The sequence below is a fragment of the Rhincodon typus genome, chromosome 32, assembly GCF_021869965.1.
Source record: "Rhincodon typus isolate 14 chromosome 32, sRhiTyp1.1, whole genome shotgun sequence".
In the NCBI taxonomy this organism is placed as follows: Eukaryota; Metazoa; Chordata; class Chondrichthyes; order Orectolobiformes; family Rhincodontidae; genus Rhincodon; species Rhincodon typus.
Genome location: NC_063363.1, coordinates 22,716,777 through 22,744,118, shown reverse-complemented (window position 1 = coordinate 22,744,118; position 27,342 = coordinate 22,716,777). Strand labels below are relative to the sequence as shown.

At 39.4% G+C, this 27,342-nt stretch overlaps 1 protein-coding gene across 2 annotated transcripts in view; it reads right to left on the bottom strand.

The window, feature by feature from the left end:
• Positions 1–27,342, bottom strand: part of jhy (junctional cadherin complex regulator) — an 82,553-nt gene that overhangs the window by 47,997 nt on the left and 7,214 nt on the right. For both annotated transcript variants that reach the window (XM_048615387.1, XM_020530724.2), the window contains exon 3: positions 12,737–13,769. In XM_048615387.1, coding sequence (XP_048471344.1) covers positions 12,737–13,769 — 1,033 coding nt within the window. The remainder of the gene's footprint in view (positions 1–12,736; positions 13,770–27,342) is intronic.

Genomic DNA, 27,342 nt, shown 5'->3' with positions numbered 1-27,342 from the left:
TGGACCAAGGGGGAGAAAATGGAGTTGAGATAAGCAGAGATAAGTTTGGTGGGGCAGGAGCAGGCGGAGAGACAATGGGTCGATCAGGGCAGTCAGGTTTGTGGATTTTGGGAGGGAGATAGAAACGGGTGGTGCGGGGTTGGGGAACGATGAGGTTGGAGGCTGTAGTGGGAGGTCACCTGAAGTGATGAGGTTGTGGATGGTTTGGGAGATGATGGTTTGGTGGTTGGGGGGTGGGGTCATGATCAAGGGGACGGTAGGAGGAGGTGTCAGAGAGCTGGCGACTGGCCTCGGCGATGTAGAGGTTGTACTACAACTGCGCCTCCCTTGTCCGCGGGTTTTATGGTGAGGTTGGGATTAGAGTGGAGGGAGCAGAGGCTGCACGTTCTGAGGGGGTGTGGTTGGAGTGGGTGAGAGGGGTGGAGAGGTTGAGGCGATTGATGTGTCGACGGCAGTTGGAGACGAAGAGGTCGAGGGAGGGTAGAAGGCTTTGGGATGGTGTCCAGGAGGAGGGGGTGTGTTGGAGGCAGGAGAAGGGTCAGTAGAGGGAGAGTTAGGCTCACGATTGAAGAAGTAAACGCAGAGGTGGAGGCGGCGGAAAATCTGTTCAACGTCCAAGCGTGAGCAGTATTCGTTGATGTTAGGGTGGAGGGAATTAAAGGTGAGCCCTTTACTGAGGACTGACCATTTGTCCTCAGTGAGGGGGAGGTCTGGGGGGGCTGATGAAGACCTGGCAGGGCCATATAAGACCTGGTATTGGGAATAAGCCCAGCCAGGTGATTGAAGTTTTAGTGGAGGAGCATTTCGGGAGCAGAGACCATAATTCCATAAGTTATGGATAAGGATAAAAGTAGTCTTCTGTAGAAGTACTAAATTAGGGGAAGCCTAACTACAACTACAACTATGGTCTGCTTCGGTGCTGTATGACTCTTTGACTCTATTAGGCAGGAACTGGGGAATGTAGATTGGTGGCAGCTGTGTGATGGTAAATCCAAATCTGTCATTTGGGAATCTTTTAAAGGTCAGTTGATTAGGGTTCAGGGCCAGCATGTTCTTGTGAAAATGAAGTATAAATTTTTGTATCCTCTTTAGTCACAGGAAAGGTCCCAGAGGACTGGAAAATACCTAATGTTGTTCCTTTGTCTAAGAAGGGCAACAAGGATAATCTGGGAAATTACAGGCTGGTGAGCTTTAGGTCTGTGGTAGGGAAATTATCAGAGAAGATCCTTCGGAACAGGATTTATTCACATTTGGAAAATATGGACTTATTAGCAATAGGAAGCTTTGCTTTGTGTAGGGGGTGGTCGAGAAAGAATGTAATGGTGGAAGGGTGCTTTTCTGATTGGAGATCTGTAACCAGTGGTGTTCTGCAGGGATCAGTGCTGGGACACTTGTTGTTTGTAGTATATTTAAATGATTTGGAGGAGAATATAGGTGGTCTGATTAGTAAGTTTGTGGATGACGCAAAAATTAGGGTTGCCAGAGGATATAGAATATAGATAGACTGGAGTCTTGGGCGGAGAAATGAGAGATGGAATTTAATCTGGACAAATGTGAGATAATGTATTTTGGAAGGTCTAATGCAGGAAGTAGGTATACAGTAAATGGCAGAACCTTTAGAAGCATTAACATATCGATGGATCTGGGCATACAGGTCCACAGTTCCTGAAAGTGGCAACACAAGTGGACAAGGTGGTAAAGAAGGTGAATGGCATGCTTGCCTTTACCATCGGGGCATAGAGTATAAAAATTGGCAAGTCATGTTGCAGCTGTATAGAACTTTAGTGAGGCCACATTTGGAATATTGCGTACAGTTCTGGTTGTCATACACGGACAGAAGAATGTGGAGGTTTTGGAGAAGATATAGAATGGGTCTAGGCCCGAAACGTCAGCCTTCCTGCTCCTATGCTGCTGCTTGGCCTGCTGTGTTCATCCAGCTCTACACCTTGTTATCTCAATTACTAGGGGATATAGGTTTAAGGTAAAAGGGGGAAAGTTTCAAGGAGATGAGAGAGGCATGTTTTTTACACAGAGGGTGGTAAATGCCTGGACTGCGTTGCCAGAGGAGGTGGCAATTACAATAGCAATGTTTAAGAGGCATCTTGACAGACCTCTAGAACATAGAACTCTACAGCACAGGAATGGGATAACATGACGTCAAATTAAACTAATTCCTTCTGCCTGCCCTTGGTCCATATCATTCCATTCCTTGCATATTCATGTGCTTATCTAATTAGATAAAGTTCTTTAAATGCCCTTAACATATCTGCCTCCACCACCACCCCTGGCAGTGTGTTCCAGACTCCTACCACTCTCTTGTAAAAAAAAAACTTGCCCTGCACATCTCCTTTGAACTTTCCTCCTCTCACCTGCCCCCTGGTATTAGACATTTCAACTCTGGGAAAAAGATTCCAACCGTCAACCCTATCTATGCATCTCATAATTTTATAGACTTCTATCAAGTCTCTCCTCAGCCTCTATTGCTTAAGGGAAAACATCCTGAGTTTTTCTAGCCTCTCCCTATACCTCATACACTCTAATCCAGGCAGCATCTGCTTAGCCTCTTTTGCATCCTCCCCAAAGCCTCCACATCCTTCCTGTAATGTAGTGACCAGAATTGAACGCAATACTCTGAGTTTGGCTGAACTAAAGTTTTATAAAGCTGCAACATGACTTCCTGACTCTTATATTCAATTCCGCTGACAATAACGGCAAGCATGCCCTATGCCTTCTTTACCATCCTATCTAATTGTGTGGCCACTTTCAGGGAGCTATAGACTTGAACCCCAAGATTCCTCTGTGCATTAATGCTGTTCAGGGTCCTGCCATTAACTCTATACTTTTCCTCAACATTTGATCTCCACAAGTGCAGCTCTTCAGGTTTATCTGGATTAAATTCCATTTGCCATTTCTCCGCCCATTTCTGCAACTGATCCAAATTCCATTGTATACTTTGACAACTTTCCACGCTATTTACAGTTCCACCATCTTTGGATCGTCTGCAAACTTACTAACCCAGGCTTCTACATTTTCATCCAAATCATTTATATATATCACAAACAGCAGAGGTACCAGTATAGATCCCTGTGGAATATCACTAGTCCCAGACCTCCAGCCAGAAAAACACCTTTCACCACCACCCTCTGCCTTCTATGGGCAAGCCAATTCTGATCTACGCGGCCCTCAAGTCACCGTGGATCCCATGCATCTTAATCTTCTCGATGAGCCTACCATAAGGGACCTTCTCGAAAGCCTTACTAAAATCCATGTAGACAACACCCACTGCTCTACCCTGATCGATTACCTTCATCATCTCCTTGAAAATTCAATCAAGTTAGTAAGACATGACCTGGCCCGCACAAAGCCACACTGAATATCCCTAATTAGAGCATAAGAACATAAGAACTAGGAGCAGGAGTAGGTGATCCATTTAATAAGATCATGGCTGATCTTTTTGAGACTCAGCTCCACTTACCCGCCCACTCACCATATCCCTTAATTCCTTTACTGTTCAAAAATTTATCTAGCCTCGCCTTAAAAACATTCAGTGAGGTAGCTTCAACCACTTCACTGGGCAGGGAATTTCACAGATTCACAATCCTTTGGGTGAAGAAGTTCCTCCTGACCTCAGTCCTACATCTGCTTCCCTTTATTTTGAGGTGATGCCCTCTAGTCCTAGTTTCACCTGCTAGCGGAAACAACCTTCCTGCCTCCACCTTATCTATTCCCTTCATAATCTTATATGTTTCTATAAGATCTCCCCTCATTCTTCTGAATTCCAATGAGTATAATCCCAGTCTATTCAGTCTCTCCTCATAATCCAACCCTCTCAACTCTGGAATCAACTGGGTGAATCTCCTCTGCACCCCCTCCAGTGCTCCAGGTGTGGCCTCACCAGGACCCTATACAGCTGCACCATAGCCTCCCTGTTTTTAAACTCCATCCTTCTCGCAATGGCAGACAAAATTCCATTTGCCTTTTTAATCACCTGCTGCACCTGCAATCCTACTTTTAGCGATTCATGCACAAGGACACCCAAGTCTCTCTGCACAGCCACGTGCTGCAATTTTTTACCATTTAAAACATAGTCCATTTTGCTGTTATTCCTACCAAAATGGATGACCTCACACTTATCAACATTGTACTCCATTTGCCAGATCTTTGCCCACTCACTTAGACTATCTATATCCCTCTGCAGACTTTCAGTGTCTTCTGCACACTTTGCTCTACCACTCACCTTAGTGTCATCTGCAAATTTTGACACACCACACTTAGTCCCCAACTCCAAATCATCTATGTAAATTGTAAACAATTGCAATCCCAACACTGATCCCTGAGGCACACCACTAGCCACTGACCGCCAACCAGAAAAACACCCATTTACCCCCACTCTTTGTTTTCTACTGGTCAACCAATCCTCTATCCATGCCAATACATTACCTGTAATACCGTGCAACTTTATCTTATGTAGCAGCCTTTGGTGTGGCACCTTGTCAAATGCCTTCTGGAAATCCAGATACACCACATCCACAGGTTCCCCATTGTCCACCATGCAAGTAATGTCCTCAAAGAATTCTACCAAATTAATTAAACATGACCTACCCTTCATGAACCCATGCTGGGTGTTCCCGATGGGACAATTTATATCCAGATGTCTTGCTAGGCCATTAATTAGCATTTAGGCCACGCTTTTCCAAATGTGCATAAATGCTAAACCTAAGAATTCTCTCCAATAGCTTCCCAATCACTGATGTGAGATTCACGGGTCAACAGTTTCCTGTATTATTCCTATTTCACTTCTTGAATAGAAGAACAACAGTAGTTACTTGCCAGTCCTTTGGGTCCTCTTCAGTGGCTAGCGAGGATACAAAGATCTTGGTCAAGACACCAGCAATCTCCTCTCTTGCCTCTCTCAATAAGCCAGGGTAAATACCATTGGGCCCTGGGTACATATCCACCTCAATGCTCTTCAAGAGACCCAACACCACTTCCTTCTTGGTCTCAAAATGCCCTGGTATATTAACATGCTCCACAAAAATCTCACTATCCTGCATATCCTTCTCCTCAGTGAATACTGATACAAAGTGCTCATTTCTGATCTCGCCCACATCCTCTGCTTCCAAGCATAAGTTCCCTCCTTTATCTTTCAGTGGTCCTACTTTTTCCCTCGTTATCCTCTTGTTTTTAATGTATCCATTGAATGCCTTTGGATTCTCTTCAACCCTCCTTGCCAATGTCATTTCATGGCCCCTTCTGACTCTCCTAATTCCCTGCTTGAGTTCTTTCCTGCTTTCTTTATATTCCTCATCGGTCCTGTCCGATTTTAGCTTCCTGAATCTTTTTTGTGGTTCTTTTTCCCTTTTGACTAAATTCACAACCTCCCTTGTTATCCGAGGGTAAGTTCTCTTGCCATCCTTGTCCTTCCTCCTTACTGGAACATGCCGATCCTGAACTCTGATCTTTAAACAACTCCCACATTTCAAGTGTGGACTTGCCTGATAACAGCTCCTCCAATGAACACTCCCCAGCTTTTGCCTAATACTGACATAATTTGCCTTCCCTCAATTTAGGATCTTCTCATAAGGTCCTGACTTATCCTCATTCGTAGCTATCTTAAAATTTAATGAGTTGTGATCACTGTTCCAGAATGGTCTCCCACTGAAAGGTCAGTCCTGGCCAGGCTCATTAGCCAAAACAAGATGCAGTATGGCCCCTCCTCTCATTGGATTATCCACATACTGTTTCAAGAAACCCTCTTGGATGCACAGAACAAACTCTGCTCTACCTAAATCTGCACAAATAAGCAGGGAATAGAGGCAGGCAATGCTTGATGATGGTGGAGTAGGACGCTTCAGCTGGAGTTCGTCCATTCTGTCTGTTTCTTTCCTGTTTCTTTCTCTTTTTTTACCCTCTTAGTGTTTCTATTCTTCTTTTCCTTACTCCCAGCCTCAGTAAGGAGGAAGGACAAGGATGGCAAGATAAGATACCCTTGGATAACGAGGGAGGTTGTGAATTTAGTCAAAAAGAAAAAAAGAAGCACATATAAGATTCAGGAAGCTAAAATCGGACAGAGCTCATGAGGAGTATAAAGAAAGTGAGGCGTCCTCTCGGCCTGGCGTGGCTGTCTCTTGGCAGCCCATGGTGGTCTCTCAGCATGGTGTGGCAGTGTCTCGGCCCAGTCTCTTGGTGGACTGTGACATCTCTCAGCCCGGTGTGGCGGCAGCTCGGCGTGTGAGTGGCTCCTGCACAAGCGTGTTCTTCAAGCAGCAGCAAGAGATCAGGGAGGCGGCAGCTTCAGCAGCAGCAACAATAACATTGTGGCCCAATGCGGGAAGAGCGACTGGTGGAGAGTTGCCTCGGTATCTGTGGTGGTGCGTCAAGGACAGGCAGCTGAGGTCTCCCGAAGAGCAAGCTATGTGGAAGACTCATCAAAGACTGTTGAACTTTTAACTTCATTTCTTTATTTTTTTAGTTTATATTAAGAAGGACTTTAATTACCTTTTTCCTTATTTTTCTACTTATTCTATGAATCTAGAGGGATATAGACCACATAAAGGTGAAAGATTTTTAGTTTAGAAAGGAGTCATGTGTCAGCCCAAGCTTGGTGGGCTGATGGGCCGGCATCTGTGCTGTACTGTTCTTTGTAACAGTGCAAATATAACAGATAGTTTATGGTCATAGTGGTCCATACTCTGTATCTTTAAGATTATTATGATTTAGAGGAGACTTTTATTGCATATGAGTAACATACTCAACTTGGATTGGCTGATGTCACATGCTGCAATGTAAATATTTTATTTTAGGAGTATATAATAAGCAGTTTCTATGGTTAGAAATTAAACTCAATAGATTTAGGCAATAATTCAGTAAATGTTACACACGGTGTTTTCTTTCCTGGATCAAAATAAAATAGAACGTTGAAATCTCTTTGCAACTTTCTATCATCCGCAATTTTGAAATTGTGTTCTGGCCCCCGAGGTTTTAATACATCTTGGGTACAGCAGGGATCCCAACATCAGTACCTGGAGATTGCACACTTTTACTTTGCCTCCAATCCAAAGACAATTGTTTCCTGTCACTCAGCCAACTCTGTATCCGTGTTGCTTGTGTCCCTGTTAATCCATGAGCTCTAAATTTTCTCACAGATCTATTGTGCAATATCTTCTCAAACGCCTTTTGGAAATTTATGTACACCACATCAACAACAACATCCTTACCAACCTCTCTGTTACCTCATCAAAAAACTCAAGCAAATTAGTTAAATATGATGTTCTTTTAACAAATCCACATTGGTGTTCCTTAATTAACTCACATTTTCCCAGAGTGATTATTAATTTTTGTTTCAAATTATCATTTCCAAAGGCTTTCCAGAATCACTGACAAATTTCATAAGAACACAATTATTGCGTGTTTGAATGCTAATATCTTATAATGTAATTCTGAAGCCAAATTTAGCTAGTGATTTTTCCTGACATTGCTCAAGAAAAAAGTCTCTCCTATTATAGCAGGCTTTTAACTAATATGCCATCTTGTCTTTCTTACCCTGGAAGGAGATCTGATATCTCTACCTCACTTGGTCTTTGCTTAAGCCTAAACTCACAGCAATGTGGTTGACTCTTATCTACCCTCTGAAATGGGCCAGCAAGCCGATTAGTTCAAGAGCAATTTGAGATAGATAACACATCCTGTCTTTTCTAGCAAAGTCCACATTCCGTGAAAAAATTTAAAACAAGTAGAAAAAAATCACAGTTCTGTTCACCATGAATGCTGTTTCTTCATCCCCTGGAAAAAGTTAAATCAACAATGGAAGAAAAGTTATGATCACAATCATAATAACAATGAAAATGGAAAATAATTGTTATTTTGAAAACAAAAAAAAACACCAGAAACAGTTGTGACTTGTTTATCTGAAAGATCAAAATTCTGTTCAATCCATAAGTATCGTACGTTAACTTCAGAAATCTGCCTTTTGAATTATCATTATCAATCTCTATGCTTTTGAATATATTTTAATATGAAAAGCTGGAAACAACCATTCTATTATTTGTGTAATTATTCCCAAATAATTCTTAATGTTTTAATTTTGTGGAGTCATATAATTATAAAACAATTTTACAACCTTTGATAACTTTCAAAGTCGATACAAAGAGTCTATTCCATTCAAAAGGCTGATGTGGATTGATTAAAACTGGGTTTTAGCATAACATTTATCATATGTGATTTGCAAGATCCTTACTTAAGGGCTAAGCTGGATAACTCACTTCATTTTTTATTATGCAATCAGTAAAGAAATAATGACACTAAATGATGCAACAGGGAGTCATCCAAAGTCATAAACTCTGACAGCACTTAAAAAAGTTTCCTCTAATCATTGGAAGATTTCTATTCCTGGTGAACTTCAACCCTTGTCTCTGCACAAACTACATTCAAATTCTGCTGCTATGATGGGCTAAGTCTCTCAAATACACCAGGATGAGAATGCTACTCATCATCTGCCATGACCTTAGTTTTTTTATAACAGTTATAGAATACTGATTTTTTCTCATGCTCAGTTTTTCTCCCTGTCACAGGCAAAACTATTTCGAATTGGCCAACTTTGTCCACATTGACACAAATAACAAGAAATAAAGTTTTCTAAACATGTTGTACAATTTAGGAAATTACATAGGTACTAACTTTCCAAGCAATTTATGAATCAGAAAATAGTTTTGAATTTCTAAATGCCAGCTTTAGAAGTCTAGTGTAACATACTTATTGACATACGCGATGTTTTAAGGAGCCTACAATTCTCACAATATTATTTTTACTGGAACTACTTGTACTTGCAATTAAATGATAAAATATACAAAATTGTTTTTTTTTAATGATTACTATAGTTTAGTCCATTAAAAAAAAACATGGTTTTTCAGGTATTATTATAAAGTGCTTTTGATCTGGCATCTGTTTTGATATTAGCAGGAACTTAGTTTGGCTAAGCCATAGCAATCTTGCTTCTGCAATTGGCCAGAATTTAGTGATTGCCGAATGAACAGTACCTGCCATCCATTCACATGTCTACTTACTTTCCATGAGATTCTGAAAGATAAGTTTTCTGTTATTGGGAGATCTATAGGGTGCGTAGGGTGTGTGTTAACAGGGCAGAAGCACATCTCTGTATGTCAATCAGATTGAAAAATTGTTAATGAGACTAACAGAGTCTGAACTAGGAAGTGTGTGTTGTAATAGTGAATCCAATATCACATCAGGCACTGAAAATTAGAGAGGAGAAAGAAAGCTTGATGTAACAGAGCAAGAGGGCCCGAAGGAAAAAAATATTTTTGTTTAAAGTGCCCAATAATTTATATTCCATTATTTTCATTCTCGGAATAAAAAATAATATCCCCCCATTTGAAAGCTATTTGAAAGACTTTTGCAATACTTTATATACTGCAGCACTCTCTGGCGACTGAAGGTTGTCATTGTACCCTAAAACTTGCACTTTTGCAAATAAATATGTGTATAAATACATACAATATAACAGCAAGGGTCCCCAAACATTTTCCCCACTAACCATTTCAAGACTGGAAAATCGTTGTGACTCCCTCTTGAGGTTATGATCCCCAATTTGAGAAGTCTTGCTGTGTACACATACACACATATACATTCTAGATTTAACTTTTTTAGAACAAATTCTATCAGGTATTTAGTGTTAACGCTTACTTAATTGTATTCAGGCATTTGTTTTGAAAAATGTATGCATAAATAATAAAGGAAGTAGCAAATGGGTCAATACTGTTAATTTGTAGAGTGCTGATCCCCAGTTCCAAAGTGGTCTGTGTACTTGTGCCCGTGAGCTGATATTTTACAAAGATGTAAAATCATTAGATCGTTACTATACTTCAAGTCCACTCTAAAGTAATATGTCATAATTTCTTGGCATTGCAAAGAGTCCCATCGTGACTGTCTTTAATATTGAACCTCAAAGTTCATCAGAACTAACGACAGAGAACAGAATGGATGATTTCAATGGTCAGGCTCTAGAGTAGATAGTGCAAGCAAACAGAATTGTATTGATGGAATGATATAAAGTGCCTGCATACTTATCAGACTGACACTGAAACTTGGGACTACGCATCTAAAGCAGGAAATCAGATCAAACTAATTTCATATGCATTGCTTGAGATCTATTTGGCAGCAAAGTACTGGAACTTTCTAACTTCAAAAGAATCATGGCAATGCTCAATTACCTCGACCAAGATGGCTAGGCCATGATATTAGAATGAATGATGGTTGCCTTTCAGAAAATGCATTCTATGTAGAATTTAATGATGCCAGTAGATGTATTCGGCAGCCAAATCCACAACAGAAACAAAACATAATTTCATGCCAGATTGACTTCAACAAGTGGGAACGGTTTGCACACAACGAAAGCAACTGGTGCCAAAGTCTTCTGAAATTTAAGAGCTATACCTTCAGACAGCCGCAAAAAAGCACCATTATATGCAGAAACTTGAACCTGTTAGCCCTGTAGCAACAAATGACAACTTACAATATCCCAATGTAATCAATAATACCTTGAATTTACTATAATTCCATCTACAGAATCACACCAGATAAGTAGGTGATGTGAATCATCTGCACTAATGTAAAGAAAGAAGCAGAGGGATTGGAAATGGTAGCTCTTTCAATCTAATGAATGGCACTACATTTAGACCAGAAAGATCCATGGCCAGAGGGGGATGGAACTTTTTTTTACCGGTTGCATTCCAGAGAAAATATGATGAATCTACTGGTCATGATACTTACTTGATACATTCCCTGATTTTCAGTCTACAAATGCAACAATAATGTCCACACTTGATTATAGAGAATCTACCATTTAAAAGTTCAAAGCAGCTGCAAGTTTATCATAGAATCACAGAATCTCTGCTGTTCCTGGGGATGAACTAGTCTCCAAATCTGATCTTGAAGCCTTTAGGTATTCAAGTGAATGCTGGCAGGTTTACAAAGAGCTAGATGTAACATCAGCTCAATGGTGTGACCCAAAGAATAATCTCATTTATCTAGCATGCCTCTGAAATGGGCTTTATGCATAATCTCCAAGTACAGTATGACACATTATCCACTAAGATTTGGACAAGGCCTCGGTGTTCTTGAGTGGTATAGCATTAGATCTTTCATTTTGCAAAACTGTGTTCTTCATATTATGGGTAGCTTATTCTATATTCAGTATTAGCATATTGTTGAGGATTCATTTATCAATGCAATGCTTAGGAAAGAAAGACAATCCATTAAAGGTGGCTTCAAAAAATTCTTGCTGCAGCCTATTACAGTTCTGCTTTTCAACCTGGGTATAGGTCATCTGCCTGCTATTTCATGGAAAATAAAATTTGATGTGGAAGATATAGTGATTGTAATGAGGTCAGCCAGGTGGACTTAATAGAATATGAAGTCCCTAATTTGGGCTGTTAATTTGGACCAATCAGGGATCCCTGACTGACAAATATAAATAGGAGTATCAAACATTGTGTCACTCTGAGAGCTCTGAGGAAGCTGGATCAGTGTCAAGGACTTTCCACATGTAAAATAAAGGGTGATTGGTGACGAGATACCGGCCTCTGTGGAGTTATTTCAGAAGAAATGAAAGACATCATGAAGGGCTTGATTTAGCATCGAGGAATTGAGAAAGCTTTACATCATCCCTGAAATAGAAATGAGGTGATAACACTTAGTGAAACAAACATTAGATAGAATAATCATTAGGGGGTTTGAAAGATAAAATAAATGTACATGTAAATATTTCCCTACAAAGTTCTTGCTTCGTTCAAAAGAGACGAGATCTAACCTACTAATTAGAAGAAAGCATATAATTTGCTGCTTATCCTCGGGAACTACAGTATTTTGCTTCTTATTACCAGAAAGGAGTTGCTCATCTGATTTCAGTCGTGTATTTGGGACTGAAAATCCTGGGTTTTTCTGTGGATTGTTAACAAATTTCATAAATGAGAAACAGACAATGACAATCTATTTTCAGATCAAAATCCTGTTTCCAATTTATTTCTGTGCTTTTGATATGATTAAGATGAATGAAGTCTTAAAGTAATGTCCCAGTTTGCAAAATAGGAAGCCATAGTTCTAATCCCATTTGGAGTTGGATTTAAAAGAAAGCCATCCATTGAGCAGATGCTACTACTCATCCAGTCAGTTGAAAGTAACATTCAGAACATGTCAGCAAATTTAGTTTAGTAACTAAAAAAAACAAACATAACTTCCAATAAAGGGAAAATTACAATTTTTAAAATCAAATTTACTTGACTGTTAAGATGCATATTAACAAAAGAAATAATGTTTAAATCTCTGGATTGATGGTTTGATCACCTTAACTCCAGTATACCAACTGGTATTCACACACTGATAAGCATTTTATCACTTAAAGACATGATGGTTTCTTCCTTATATTTAATGAAGTCGAAAGACCAGACTTTGTGGTGAGAGGTCAAACATCCCCACTGACTTATGTGAGTCCCTTACTTCTGACTGACCAAAATATTAGCAAAATTGAGTCATTAGAGAGACTGCACAAATCTCTGAACAATTCCTCTACTCAATTCTCTAAGCGTCACGTACCCCAACTGCAGCAGATTATGCAGATTGAGCATTGGACTTATCAACCATTTTAGAACACATTGAGTGAAATAATTCATTCTTGATCCTGAAGGACACTCTAAGAAGAGAGAATTTTTACCATCACACCTACCTGCTGCGTACCTTTAACCTCCTTCTTTTCACTGTACAACAATTGATATGAGTTCATTTTGTGTCTTCCCAGGGTCTGTTTATTCCGTTCCACAATATCATCCTGCAATCTTACTTTTGTTTGCAGTTTCCTGTCATGAGAGATCACAGGGTTCTTGGGCTGTTTTACCCTCTTTATGCTCACATCACTACAGGTTGACTCACACTCCAAGAATTGCTGGTATTCTTTCTGATAATGGTCATTCAAACTTTCATAGTCAACTTCTTCATTGTGATCTTCATTTTTCTCATGTTTATCTTTGGTATCTTTATTTGAGAATTTCCCTTTTTCAGTTTTCTTATAGTTTTGCAAATCACTCTTAATTGTATCAGTATAAAATCTAGGAGAATTGAGTGGTTCACAATCTTGGGTGCTGTGTTCACTGTTGGGATAAGAAGGCAAACGTTTCCTTTCAGATTGCTTTTGTACATTATTACCTTCTCTTAAACTAAATTTAACTCCTTGAGAGTTATCTGTTTGTCTTTTCTGTTCCAGTGAATCCAGGTGTTCACATTCAGAATCACAAAACATTTCACAATTATCTTCATCATTAGATTGATGATCCTCATGGCTTTCCTGGGAAACTTCTGCTGTGATTTTGTCTGTTCTAGTTTTGCTATGGTTTTGCAAATCACAATATTCAGAAGAATCAAGTGATTCATGTTCTTCTTGTATGCTAGCTTCACATTTAATATAAGGTGAACATGGTCTTTTCCTTTTAGGTTGTTTCTCTACATTATCATCATCTCTCAAACTAAATCCAACTGCACAAGCTTTATTTGTTTGCCTTTTTTGTTCCAGTTTGTCTTGGTGTTCACTGTATTTTCCTTCATTTTCCTCCAATAGCTTATTTGACTCTTGAAGCAAGTTCTCCAGTGAATCATGAAGAGTTGAGTTGTAGTTCTGTCTGGACATAAGAATCTTTGCTCCTACTCTGGTATTTCTCCAATTAGGATTATATCGCAAGTTGGCGTATCTGTCAGTGGCTTGATGTCTGAAAGAATTTTTTTAAAAGTTCAATTGTAGCATAAAAATTGTTGATCAAGTAATCAAAATTATAATTTAAAGGTATCTTATTAGTTCATCTATCTCAGATTAAAACCAATATGGGATTTGACATTTAATGCAAGGGTCATGTAGTATCAAATGTGGAACAAAGGATTGAATGGGAAAGCTACTGTTCCACTGTGTCACTGTACGTCAGGACTTTCATATATTTGTACGTTCATGCACTGAATAAAGCAGTATGCTATCTTAAATTGTAATAATCACATGAAGGCACAGGAGAACATCTTACTTTTAATTTTGAATATTGTTAGTTAAAGAGAAATTTTGCATTGCAAGCATTTATACAGCAAAGCACTCACGTTTGAGCAACTCTTATCATGTGAAATGCTATAAGATATTATTTCTCAGGAAAAAAAGTTTCACATTAGCCACAAAGTGAGGAATTTTGTGAAAAAGTAAAAAACAAAATCCACAATAATTTTTAAAAGAGTAATCTTTTGAGCACAGGGAGAACAGTAACAAAAGAAAGTAGCTTGGTAAAATAATTCCAGAGAACAGAGGTGGAAAAACCTGTGTTTAATGCTGGATTCCAGGGCTGAGACCAAGACCTAGAATTAGAGGCAACTTATTGGTTTAGACAGGGAAATGGTTAGGACGGAGAAAATACAGACAGTGAGAATAACAGGCATACCTTCAGATTGGCAGCAAGTCATGAGTGGTATCTTCCCAGGGACTGTACTGGTACCACATCTTTTCATTATAACTAGAAATTAGTTGGATGAAGGGATTGAGAGCTGTATATTTAAGTTTGTTGATGACACCATGTTAAATAGCACCATAACTTCTGAAACCGGGAACAGAAAGTTACAATAAAACATTGTGAGATTAAGCCAATGAACAAAATTGAGGCAGATGGGATTCAATGTGGGAAAGAGTGAATTGATCCACTTTGGAATAAGATCAGGATATTTTTGGAAAAAAAATACTGGGGACAAGCAAGGAAATTTAGGGGTCTAAGCATAGGCATTACTAAAAGCCAGTAAATATGTGTAAATAATAATTATTAGAAAGGTTAATGGAATGTTGACTTTTATATTAGGAATACAGCAATATAAAGGGATGAAAGTTATGTTGTAGCTGTGCAGAGCTTTGTTTCGATCCTGTCGAGAGTACTGTATTCAATTGTAGGTAGTGCTCTTCAAGAAGGATATGTCAGCCATGGTGTATATATACTGAACATTTAGCAGAATGATATCAGGTCTCAAGGAATAAACTGAGAAAGTTGCATATCTACGAGATTAGTGAATGATCTTGGCAAAGTGTTTAAGATGCTTATAGAATTTAATAAGATAAATAAACCAAAAAAACTATTTTCTTTGGTAGGAAAACAGAGAAGAAGAGAGCATAACCTTAAAACTAAAGTTATGTCTTTCAAAGTCGATGTCAAAAATCAGTTCTTTACACAAATGGTTGAGGACATCTGGAACCCTCTTAGAAAACCTTGTGAAGTTATGACAATGGAAAAAATCTCAATATTGAGATTAATAGATTTTTGTTAGGGAGGGGTATTAAAATGACTAAACCAAAGACGATACATGGAGTCAAGATAGAAATCATCCGTGATCCAACTGAACAGCAGAATCAGTTTCTAGAATAGACTGCTTTTCTTTTGTACCTCGATGTTGAAATTCAGAGGATTGAAATTTTACGTTAGAACATATAAAATTGATTTTGATATGTTTATATTATCAAATTTTATGAAAGCATTTTGGAAAACTGGGGAAATATATTTTCACAAAATTAAATCCTAGCATTCATGTACTGTACTTTGGAGAGCCGTTTAAAGGCAAATCAGAGCAATATGACAATGGTGCTAAAAGTGAGGGGATAGCAATATGGGACTTTGGGATGGACAGGAATCATAACTGTAGAATTCTGAATTAACAACTTTCTGTAGGATGTAGGTTGGGAGGACTTTTGATCTTTAATATTTTAAAGGCCATTGATGAGCACGTCAGTGGTAGGCTGGATAAGGTATATGCTACTTTGCAAAATCAAAGTGATCCAATAAAGGTTTTCAGTGCCTTAATTGCACTGATAATGGCCACCAATTCTGCATCATATTTCAGTGCAACTTAGTGTCAATGGTGCTGTTTTAAGATGGTGAGAGATAAGCATTGAATTGCAGAATTATTACAGTCCAGATAGAGGCCATTTGGTCCACTGTGTCTAACTGGTTCTCTGAGCAATTTAGCTTGATGCCAATCTCTTGCCTTTTTCCTGTAACCTTGCACACAGTTTCTGTTCAAATATTCTTCCAATGCCTTCTGGAATGCCTTAATGGAATCTGTCTCTATCACATTTTCAGGCACTGTGCCCTTCAGTTTTCAACCTGTTTACAAGCAGGAACAACTTTTCCCCAGTTACTCTGTCCAGACCTCTCATGATATTAAAAACTTGTATCAAATCTCATTCCAGCCTTCTCCTCTGCAGGGAAAACAGTCCCAACTTCTCAAATCTTTCCTCACAACTGAAGTGCCCCATTCCTGAACTGTTCTCATAAACATCTACCCATCTGGCTTCCTTTGAAGAGCCATTAGATATCATTGCTAATTACTGCTGTAATTGATTCCCTGATCAATACTATAAAACCCCATCCTCTTACCTCTTTCCCTGTATTGCCCAAAGACTCTATATCCTGAAAGACTGAGCTGCCAATCTTGCCCAATCGTATTTCAGTAGCAGCAATGACATCCTACATCCATGTTTTAATTTGTGCACTCAACTCATCTACCTTGTTCATTAGACTCCTTGTATTAAACAAAATATTATCCGACCTTGCCCATCTTCCTTATGCCTTAACTGGCCTATAATTTCTATTCCTCTTGACTCCCTTTGCTATCTCTTCTAATTTTAGCTGTTCATTTCTGGATTCCACCCGCTGCACCCCCCCCCCCCCCCCCCCCCCCCCTCACCCCACCGCTGATTAAAGCTTTCAACCAGAACTAATAAATTTCCCACAAAGATGTTGCTTCCATTTCTTTCAGGTGCAAACTGTCTTGTACATGTACCACTGTCCCCAGAAATGGTTCTAATGTCCCAGAAATCTAAAGCTCTCCTTCCTGCACTATCTCCAACCACACATTCATAAGGACTAACCTCCTATTTCTATAGTCACACAATTTAGAGATACCTACATTTTCAGTCCTGTTTTTTTAAATCTACTTCTTAGCTCCCTATAATCTGCTTCAGGACCTGATCCCTTTGACCTTTGTTTGCTCTCCATCTTCAGTTTTTTTTTAAGATTTAGGTTTTATTGTCACATTTACTCAAGTACAGGGCACAGAAAGTGAAAGTGTACAGTGTAGCCAAACGTGGTGCCATCTTAGGCACAAAGTCTTAGTTACAGAAATAAATAAATAAGTTAAAAAGTTCAGCACTACACTCTTCTTAGCATAAAAGTAGAAAAACAAATAAATAAAGTTAAAACATCAAGCATTACAGTCCTTTCTTGAGGCATGGGCCTGCAGATGCTCCAAGCTAGGCTCTTCAAGAGGGCTCACTCTCCCAACACTGGGCATACTTTCAACTGGGCTGGGGTAAGGCCCACCCAGGCACACCAGGCTTCGGTCTCGACCATCATATCACCGCTGACGGCCGCTGCCACCATCCCTCTCATCTGATCACTGCTGCTGCCATCTGGGCTTGTGCTAGGCCTCAGCCAATGCCCAGCTCCATCATTGCCACTGCTTGCACAGCCCCAGTTTTACAAACACAAGAGGTCTGTGCTGGGCCTACTCCTCTCTGTGCTGGGCTAACTCAAGGTCAGCAGCCAATGCCATCGAGCTCAAGCGATAAGCAGGGAAAATAGAAGATAGAAAAACACAAGGTAAGAGAAAAAAGAAAGAAAAGAAAAGAAAAGCAGTCAGAGCGGAGGAGCTCCAGCTCAGGAGCCCTACTTCACTGCCATTTTGGATAGACCCTGGTACTTGGCAAGTAGGTTCCTGTCACCCAGTGGTTGGAGGGCACATCACTGCTGACTGAATTTCTCACACTTAACCTAATATCAGAACACTGGGATTTTTTAAGGTTCTGCAGCATTTTAGTGACATCCCTGACCTTGGCACCAAGAAGGCAACAAACCATCCTGCAGTCTCTTTTATGACCCACAGAAACAACTGTCTGTTCCCCTTACAAATGGATCCCCTACACTATATCCCTGCCATTCTTCTTCTTCCCCTTTTGTGCAGTAGAGGCACCCATGGTGCCATGAAGTTGACTCCCACTGCTTTCTCCTGCATAGTTGTCTCCCCCAACAGTATCCAAAATGGTATATCCATTAGAAAGGGGAATGGCCACTGGGGACTCCTACACTCCCTGCCTTCCTCTACTCTGTATAGGGTCACCCAGGCTCTATCTACCTGTTCTGTCTTCACTCAAGGTATGACCATCTCACTGAACATGTGATCCACAACATGTTCAGCATCACAGATGCTCCACAATGAATTCACCTGCTGCTCCATCTCTGAAATGTGACATAGCCAGTAGCTGCAACTTGGATATACTTCCTGCACATGTGACCATCAGGGACAAATGAAGCTTTCATGATTTGTCACATAGTACAGGAGGAGGATATCACAGGTGCAAGCTCTGCTGCCATGATTTCCATTAAGCCAATTACTTACTTATCTAAAAAAAAACTTCTGTAAGAATACTATGAACTACTTCACTTATGGAACTTTGCTTATTTATATTACTTTCCTATATTTGTGGTTTTCACTTGTTCCTGTTGTTTCTCAATTGACTCCTGTTTCCAAAAAATAACTTTTAAAAATCACAAACCAATCAACACACCACTTTCCTGTGATGCCACTGTTTGTTTTCCCAATCAGCTTTCCCCTGCAGCTGTTAAACTATGACTCCACATCATCTGCTGGTACTCCAATCTTGGATCTCAATTTACCTTGTTGCTGACTCCCTCTCTCTGCTCAGTTGAAGCTGAAGAACTTCATCTGTCACCCATCTGCTCACTATACTAACATGTCAATGTTCATTTGAAGTTCCACATTGTTCTCACAGTTTACAATGCTCTCACGTTTGTACCCTCTATACAACTTAAAGTTATCCCCTGCACACCAAGCTGCAGACCCATGATATATATAAGGAAAAGCTAGGGTCCTAATATCAACATCAGGTGAAGTCTGTAACAAACTTTCTTCCAGCCCCAAAAATACCAATTAACCATGATTGGCTGTTTCCTATGCCCAGCCAATTTGCATCCATGTTACCATGGTCCCTTTCAGCACAAGTCTGTTGTGTTGAATTGTCAAATGCCTTTTGGAAGTCCGTGTACTCAACATTAACAGCTTTGCCCCTATCAGCTCAAACAAGACCAGTAAGTTCGTTAGACACAATTATCCTTTAACAAATCAATGTTGACTCTTTCAAATCAACCCACATTTTCCCATGTGACTATTAATTCTATCCCAAATAATTGTTTCCAGAAGTTTCCTCATTGCCAAGGTTAAACTGACTGGTCTGTAATAGCTTTTTGAACAAGGGAATGATGTTTGCAATTCTCCAATCCTCTGGTACGAGTCCGAGTTTATGGAAGTTTGAAGAAGTTTGCTGGTGCCTCTGCAAGTTCCACTCTCACTTCCTTCAATTTACTAGGAGGCATCTCGTTCAGTCCTAGCCCCTCATCAATTTTAAGGGCTGATAGCTTGTCCAATACCTCCTCCTGATCAATTTTTAACCTTTATCATGACTGAGATTCCTCCTCTTTCACCAACACCTCAACTATGCTCTTTGCCTGTACGTGTAAATTCAATTTTTTTTTACCTTAACTGGCCCTGTTTCTACTTCTCCCACCCTTTTATTATGGGTGTGCTTGTTGAAAACTTTGGGATTTTCCTTTATGTTAACTGTCAGACTTTCACTTTGCTTTAGAAACTTCTCAGCTTGGTTCTCAACTATATCCCCTATCTTACACCTTTTCTTCTTTAACTTAATTTCTATCTGCTCTTTCACCCAGAGAGCTATGGATTTGATTGTCCTACCTTTCCCTTTTGAAGGAATATAGCCTGAAGTGCCTAAACCATGTCCTCTTTGAAGGTAGCCCAACATTCAGTTACTGTTTTTGTTGCTAACCTTTGGTTCCAGTCTATTTGGCACAGCTCTTTTCTTGCCCAATTGAAGTCACCGCTGCCGTTTGATTATTCTTAATCTAGATTGACCAATGTTAGTTTTACTGTCATCCTAAAACTTATGATACAATGATCACTCGACATATTTGGCCCACCTTTTTCCACTAACTAGGTATAAACAGCACTTTATTTTTTGTTGGACTGGATACATACTGCTATGGGAAATTCTCCTGAACTGAATCTAGGAATGCTTGTCCATTGCTTGCACCTTTCTTATTCCCTAGTTCTAGTTCTAGCTGTATCGTTTCTGTTCTTGAACGCTGAAACATCCTGTTTTTTCCAGTTCTGTAGTGATTCCACAACCTTCCTGCATTTTTCCCTTTCCTTTTTTTTCTGAACACCTTGTGAACAGGAATATTTAACGACCAGATCTGTCCTTCATTAAGACAGGTCTCCATTACTGCCATAAATCATAACCCACAAAGCAATCTGTGCCTGTAACTCACCAATCTCAATAACTATACTTGTGTATTTATCAGTATCAGATACACAAAGTTTAGTGATTTGACAAAGTCCTATATAAGAGATTAATGTGTAAGATTAAAGCGCATGGGATTGCTTAAGTGTATTGAGATGGATAGGAAACTTGTTGGCAGGAATTAATGGGTCTTTTTCAAATTGGCAGGCAGTAATTAGTGGGTGCCACAGGAATTGGTGCTGCGACCCCAGCTATTCACAATATATATTAATGATTAGGATGAGGGAACAAAATGCAACATCTCCAAGTCTGCAGATGATACCAAGTTGAGTGGGAGGGTGAACTGTGACGAGGATGCAGAGATCCTTCAGCATGACTCAACAGGTTGGGTGAGTGGGCAAATCAATGGCAGGTGCAGTTTAATTTGGATAAATGTGAGATTATTCATTTCGGAAGTGAAAAACAAGAAGGCAGATTACTACCTGAATGGCTGTAAATTGGGAGAGGGGAGTGTGCAGCGGGACTTGGGCGTCCTTGTGCACCAGTCACTGAACGTAAGCATGCAGGTGCAGCAGGCGGTAAAGAAGGCAAATGGGATGTTAGCCTTCATTGCATGGGATTTCAATTACAGGAGCAGGGATGTGTTGTTATAGTTGTACAGAAACTTATAAAATTCTATCAGCATTGGACAGGGTAGATGCAGGGAGGATGTTCCTGGTGGTGGGTGTGTCCAGAATCAGGGGTCACAGTATGAGGATTCGGAGTAGACGATTTAGGACGGAGAAGAGGAGACATTTCTTCATCCAAAGACTGGTGAGCCTGTGGAATTCATTATCACAGGAAATATTTAATGCCAAAACATTGAATGTATTCAAGAGGCGGCTAGGTATAGCACTTGGGGCTAATCGGATCAAAGGTTATGGGAAAAAGCAGGATTTGGCTATTAAGTTGGACAATCAGCCATGATTGTGAAGAATGGCGGAGCAGGCTCGAAGGTCAGAATGGCCTCCTCCTGCTCCTATCTTCTATGTTTCTCTGAAAATGTATTTTAATTTGAAAAGTCTTTATCATTAGAGTATGCACTTTGGATTTATCTGTATCACATAACTGTGAAAGTTCTGAAATCACTGTTGTGAAAATCACAACTAAAAATCAAGCAATCAACTGAGTGAAAAAAAACTCAGTGAATTCAAAATTAAGTTCAGGTGTCTTACATTTTTAGAGACCTTAAACTTTTTTAAGTAAAAGGGTGGACATTTCTTAAAAGGGCAAAGGCATTTCATATAAATTTTCCAAATAGTTAAATGTTAATATTCTCAATTACTTTAAGGCCTGTAAGGACTTTTCTCAAATAGATATTATTAATTAATAAAACTATAAAAACAATGAACTTATTAAAAAGTTAACAAGTATTTAATATTAAAATCAGTATGCTACATTCTAAAGCATTTGACTTCCAATTCATTTGTGGTTGATAAATTGAAATAAAAACTATGCATTTCTGGCTAAGTAAGATAAAAAGTGCATAAATCACAACAAAATATGCAGCTGCAAGCAAACCACTAATTTAAAATACACAAATGGTAATTGCGAATAATGTTTTATTTGCATATTCAAAGAACAATGAGTTATAATTATTGAAAATGTTAACCATGTCCATGGGCTGTAATCATCGGGAAACTATTCGAATTCAGTTCCATGGACTGAATGATGCAGTGTTTGTGAAGCTGTTATCTATTAAATAGATTCTTTTTTATTTGATGTGATCATGATGAGCACTATTAATATAGTCCATTGACCTACAATATGTTATTCTGTATGGATTTGAACCCCATTAGACACTCAGGAATTTGAAGCACTTGTCACATCTGTTGCATATCTATAAACAAAAGTGTTGTGCATCAACTGTCTGCATAACCTTTTATTCGACTGAGAACAAAACGATTCACATTTATTTCATGATAGACTATTAAGGAGCACTTCACACTTGTTGTGTTTCCACACAGAGATTTGGGTCACAGTGAACAATGTGCCCTATTTGGGCCTGGTGCAGCACAATAGATCTGTCGAGATTCATATTCAGACTGCTAAATGATTAGAATAATTTGAAATAAGCCAATCTTACACCTAGCTCAGGTTATGAAAAGGGTTTCAAACCGTAAATTACAATTTACAGATGTAACTTCAGAAAACTTCATTAAAAATTTGTTTGAAGGAGTCTCATCCAAACTATTAACTATTTTTCTTTTCCAAATATTGACTGATTGGTTGCAGATATCCTAGATTTTGCTTTTTTATTCTCAGATTTTTAGCAGTATACTTGCTTCTATAAAGTCTTCTGTAGTGCAGACTAAGTTGAACATAACTTGAGAGCCGGAAACTGTTGTTAGTGCTAATTAGCTGCTACTTAATAAAATTTTGTAGAGAATCTAATTGCGTATACTGTATAATCGCCAATATTGCTGGTTTCTGTTGTATGAGCAAAACCCAGGTAGTAGACTGGTTAAAGGAGTGGCACAAGGGAAAGCAAGCCTCACCAATAATTGATTACAAGAAATATACTGATTACATTGATTACAATGAGGAACTGTATTGCTAAAAAACAGAGTTCTAGGACTCAGAATAAATATTTTAATGATGAGCTGTGGGAAGCATCACAATAGTTAGGGATATGGAGGTAATAACCCAGACAGTTGAAAGGGATACCACCACTATGTCACAAGAGCCATGTGATAACACATCTCTAGAGCCGGTGGGTCTTGAACCCAGATTTCCAGGTCCAGAGGTGGAGAAAGTACCACTGTTTTGCAAGAGCCCTGTTTCTCTGGTTTTATGTGGTGATACATTCTTAAGTTTGCTCTTTCAGTTTCTTCCTGCCACAATCTAGTCATCATTACCTAAAGCACCACCTTGCTCTATTACCTCATTGGTTTCCTTTGATTTATCACCTCTCCTCTTGCACAATTCATTCTTCCCACTATTTAGTTCAAAGCCCTCTTTACTGCTCTAGGTAAATGATTTGCCAGAACACTGGCCCCAGTATAGTTCAGCTCAAGACTGTCCCAAAGGCTAGAACACCCACATTCCCAGTAATGATGCCAATGGCTATGAATCAAAAATTAAGTTATCACACCCAAACTTTGAAGCATACTTGTCTAACCTTATTTACACTACACCATATTGCAAAAAAGGATTAAACTCAACAAGTGATTGATAACTCTTAACTGGTAAAATCAAAGACATCTTAAAGGGGCCTCAGAGCCTCATAAGGCAACTTAGCTGGATCACGCACTTTTAATTCCCATCTGACAAAATAATTGGAAGCATAAATAGCTACGTCAGAGTGCTACATTGCAAAATGCAAAATCTCAGGATTATTCATCTACTTACAGGTCAAGACAGCTCGTAACAGTAAACAGCAAAGAAGAACCAGAGACAGATAAAAGCCTTTGGTTTCATCAGGCATCTACCCAGCTCATTACTGAACACGAAAACATCAAAAAAATAGCAGACAATGAAACTAGGAAGCTCCACTGAGCCCAGATGCATTGTCATCAAATTGTTCATATTTCAGTTGCCCAATTCAGTCACGGACACATAAACATCCATTCAGTCTCAGGATCAGTGCATTTAATAGGTTTAAAACTGCTAACTACTCCATGATAAAGATACATTTTGACTCTACCCTTTTGCTTTTGCAGGCCTAGAACAGTAATGAATTATTAGCCATGGTATTGAGGATTCTCAGCAAAATGTATAATGAGAAAACAAATTGAATATGGATGAAGTGGAACATCTTTTTTGTGTTCAGCATTACATTATGGATGAGAGTCCTGTGGTTGATTAGATACCATCGATTACCAAAACAGAACTGGGCAACCTGGTTGTGCCGTTGTTCTAGGTCATTGAGTTAAAAGCCAAATTTATTGGTCCTTCTGAAGAAATTATCAATCTCTATTATCTTCACAAACAGAAAATTTTCTCATAGCATTACATTAAATGGACTAAAGGAATTAAGATTGGAAAAAAAACATTAGTTATATTGTTGACTGCTAACCAGTAATCCATGGTGTATGCTGCCAGACATCTTCAGCCACAGATGCCTAATGGATGATCCAATCTTGGCCTCCTTCAGAGATCCTCAGCGTCCCAGATACCAGTCTTCAGTCAATATGATTAACTCCACATGATATCAATAAACATTTGGAGGTACTGGAAACTGCAAAGGCTATTAGCCTTGACAATAATCTGGCAACAGTACTGAAGAATTGTTGTCCAGAACTTGCCGCTCCCCTATCCAAGCCATTCTAGTACACTGGCATCTACCTGGCAATGTAGAAAATTAACAAGGCATATCTTATACACAACAGCAGGGCAAATCCAACTGGGTCAATTATCACACTGTCAATGTACTCTCAATCATCAATAAAGTGATGGAAGGTGTCAACAACAGTGTTATCAAGTAGCACCTGCTCAGTGATGCACAGTTTGGGCTTCGCCAGGGCCACTCAGCTCGTAACCTCATTACATTCTTGACTCTAACACCAACAAAAGAGTTGAATTTCAAAGATGAAGTGAGAGTGACAGCCCTTGACATCAAGGCTGCATTTAACCTAGCAAGGCATCAAGGAGCCCTAGCAAAACTGGAATCAATGGGAATCAGGGCAAACTCTTCGTTAATTGGAGTCTTACCTGGAATATAGGAAGATGTTTGTAGTTCTTGGGGGTCAGTCATCTTAGCTCCAGGATATTTCTGCAGGAGTTCCTCAGGGCAGTTTTCTAGGCCCAATCATCTTCAGCTGCTTCATCAATGACCATTCCTCCATCATAAAGTTAGAACTGGGTATGTTTGTCAACAACTGCACAATGTTCAGCACCATTCATAAGTCCTCAGATAGTGAAGTAGTCCATGTTCAAATGTAACAAGATCTAGACAGGCTTGGGTTGACAAGTGGCAAGTAACATCTGTGCCAGACAAATGCTAGGCAATGAGCATTTTCAATAAGAAACAATCTGACCGCTGCCCAATTAAATTCAATGGTACTATCATCACTGAATCCCCACTATCAATGGCCTGGGGATTATCATTGAACAGAAACTCAACTGGACTGGCCATATAAATACAGTAGTTACATCAGCAGGTCAGAGGATAGGAATACTGCAGTGAATAATTCAGTCCTCAACGTCTGTTCACCATCTACAAGGCACAAGTGAGGAATGTGATAAAATACTCCCCACTTTCCGAGATGGGTGCATCACCTGCAACACTCAAGAGGCTTGACACTGTCATGAATAATTCTGTCCACTTGATTGGTACCACACCTGCAAACATTCACTCCTTCCACCACTAATGCTGAGTAGTAGTAATGTGTATTGTCTACAAGATGCACTGCAGAAATTCCCCAGAGATCCTTAGATGGCATCTTCCAAACCCACAACTACTTCCAGCTGGAGGGTCAGCAGATACATGGGAACACCCTGAAGTTCCCCCAAACCAGTCACCACCCTGACTTAGAAAGTCCTTTCATCCTTCCTTCAATGTCACTGGATCAAAATTCTGGAATTCCCTCCCTTAAGGGCACTGTGAATCTAGCTATTGCACATGAGCAATGACGGTTCAGGAAGGCAGGTTACCACCAATTTCTCAAGGGGAACTATGGCCAGACAATAAATGCTGGCCAGCCAGTGACACCTACAACCCACAAGCGAATGAAAAAAAAATGATGCGGGCAGATTATAGGTCAATGACGTACCCATCACGTCAAATAGCCTGCCACACTGTATCTAAACAATACAACCACATGTTTGAGGAAAAGAACCACCACATAATACCACTGGATGAACTAATCAGAATTTTAAGAATTTAGACAAGGCTGTAGTGATGAGAGAAAAGCAGAAGAAAGCAGTGGACTAAATAACAGGTTCCTGAACAAGATTTTGGTGATAGAAAAAGCAGATGATTGTACACAATGACTGAACAAAATAATGAATGATGAATACAAAGTAAAAGGTATGGAACTGTTTACATACTTAAGAAGATGTACACCCTGCCCAGGAATACATGGGAGAAATTAAAGATCTTTTACCCTTGGCAAAGTGTTCTGACAAACTATGATAAACCAATCTGTAAGAACAAAGGCGAATATGAAATGTGAAAAGAGTATATTACACCAATGTCTAAAGAATGCAGGAGGCTTGAATTCACAAGCAGCTAAGACATAGTGAGCTTAAGTGTTTACAACACATTATGTTGGGTGTGAGCCAGGAGCATACAGAAACTAAAGGATAATATGTAAAGCTTTGCGAAAGGATGGTTTTCAGCAAGGAAATAAATTAGGTTAAACTGGCTGTGTCTGCGTCATATGGAATTATGATGAATGGCTAATTGAGCGAGGTAGCAAAGATCTACTGTGTTAATGAAACTAATCCAGCAAGAGTGAATACCTAGAATCATTGAAATTCACAGCACACAAGGAGTCTAATCATGCCAGTGCTGGCTCTCTGAAAGAGCAATTACGGTTCGTCCAAAATCCTCACTTTTTGTCTGTATCTCTAAGTTCTGCATCCTCAATTGCCTGTCCAACTCCCTTTTAAAATTTTCCACGGAATCAACATTTTCCCACTTTTCCAGTAGATCACTCAAGGATCATGAAATCATAAAAATATTCTCATCTCCCATCTACATATTTTTGCAATCAGCTTGAATTTACTGTATGTTCTCCTGTTATTCACCCACTCATCAGAGTGAATAGTTTTTTCTCTATTCACTTTATCAAAACTTTACATCACCTTGAAATCTCCAAGAGGTAACCTTGTAACATTGAATCAGAGATAGTAGGAACTGCAGATGCTGGAGAATCTGAGACAACAAGGTGCAGAGCTGGATGAACACAGCAGGCCAAGCAGCATCATAGGAGCAAAAAGGCTGACGTTTC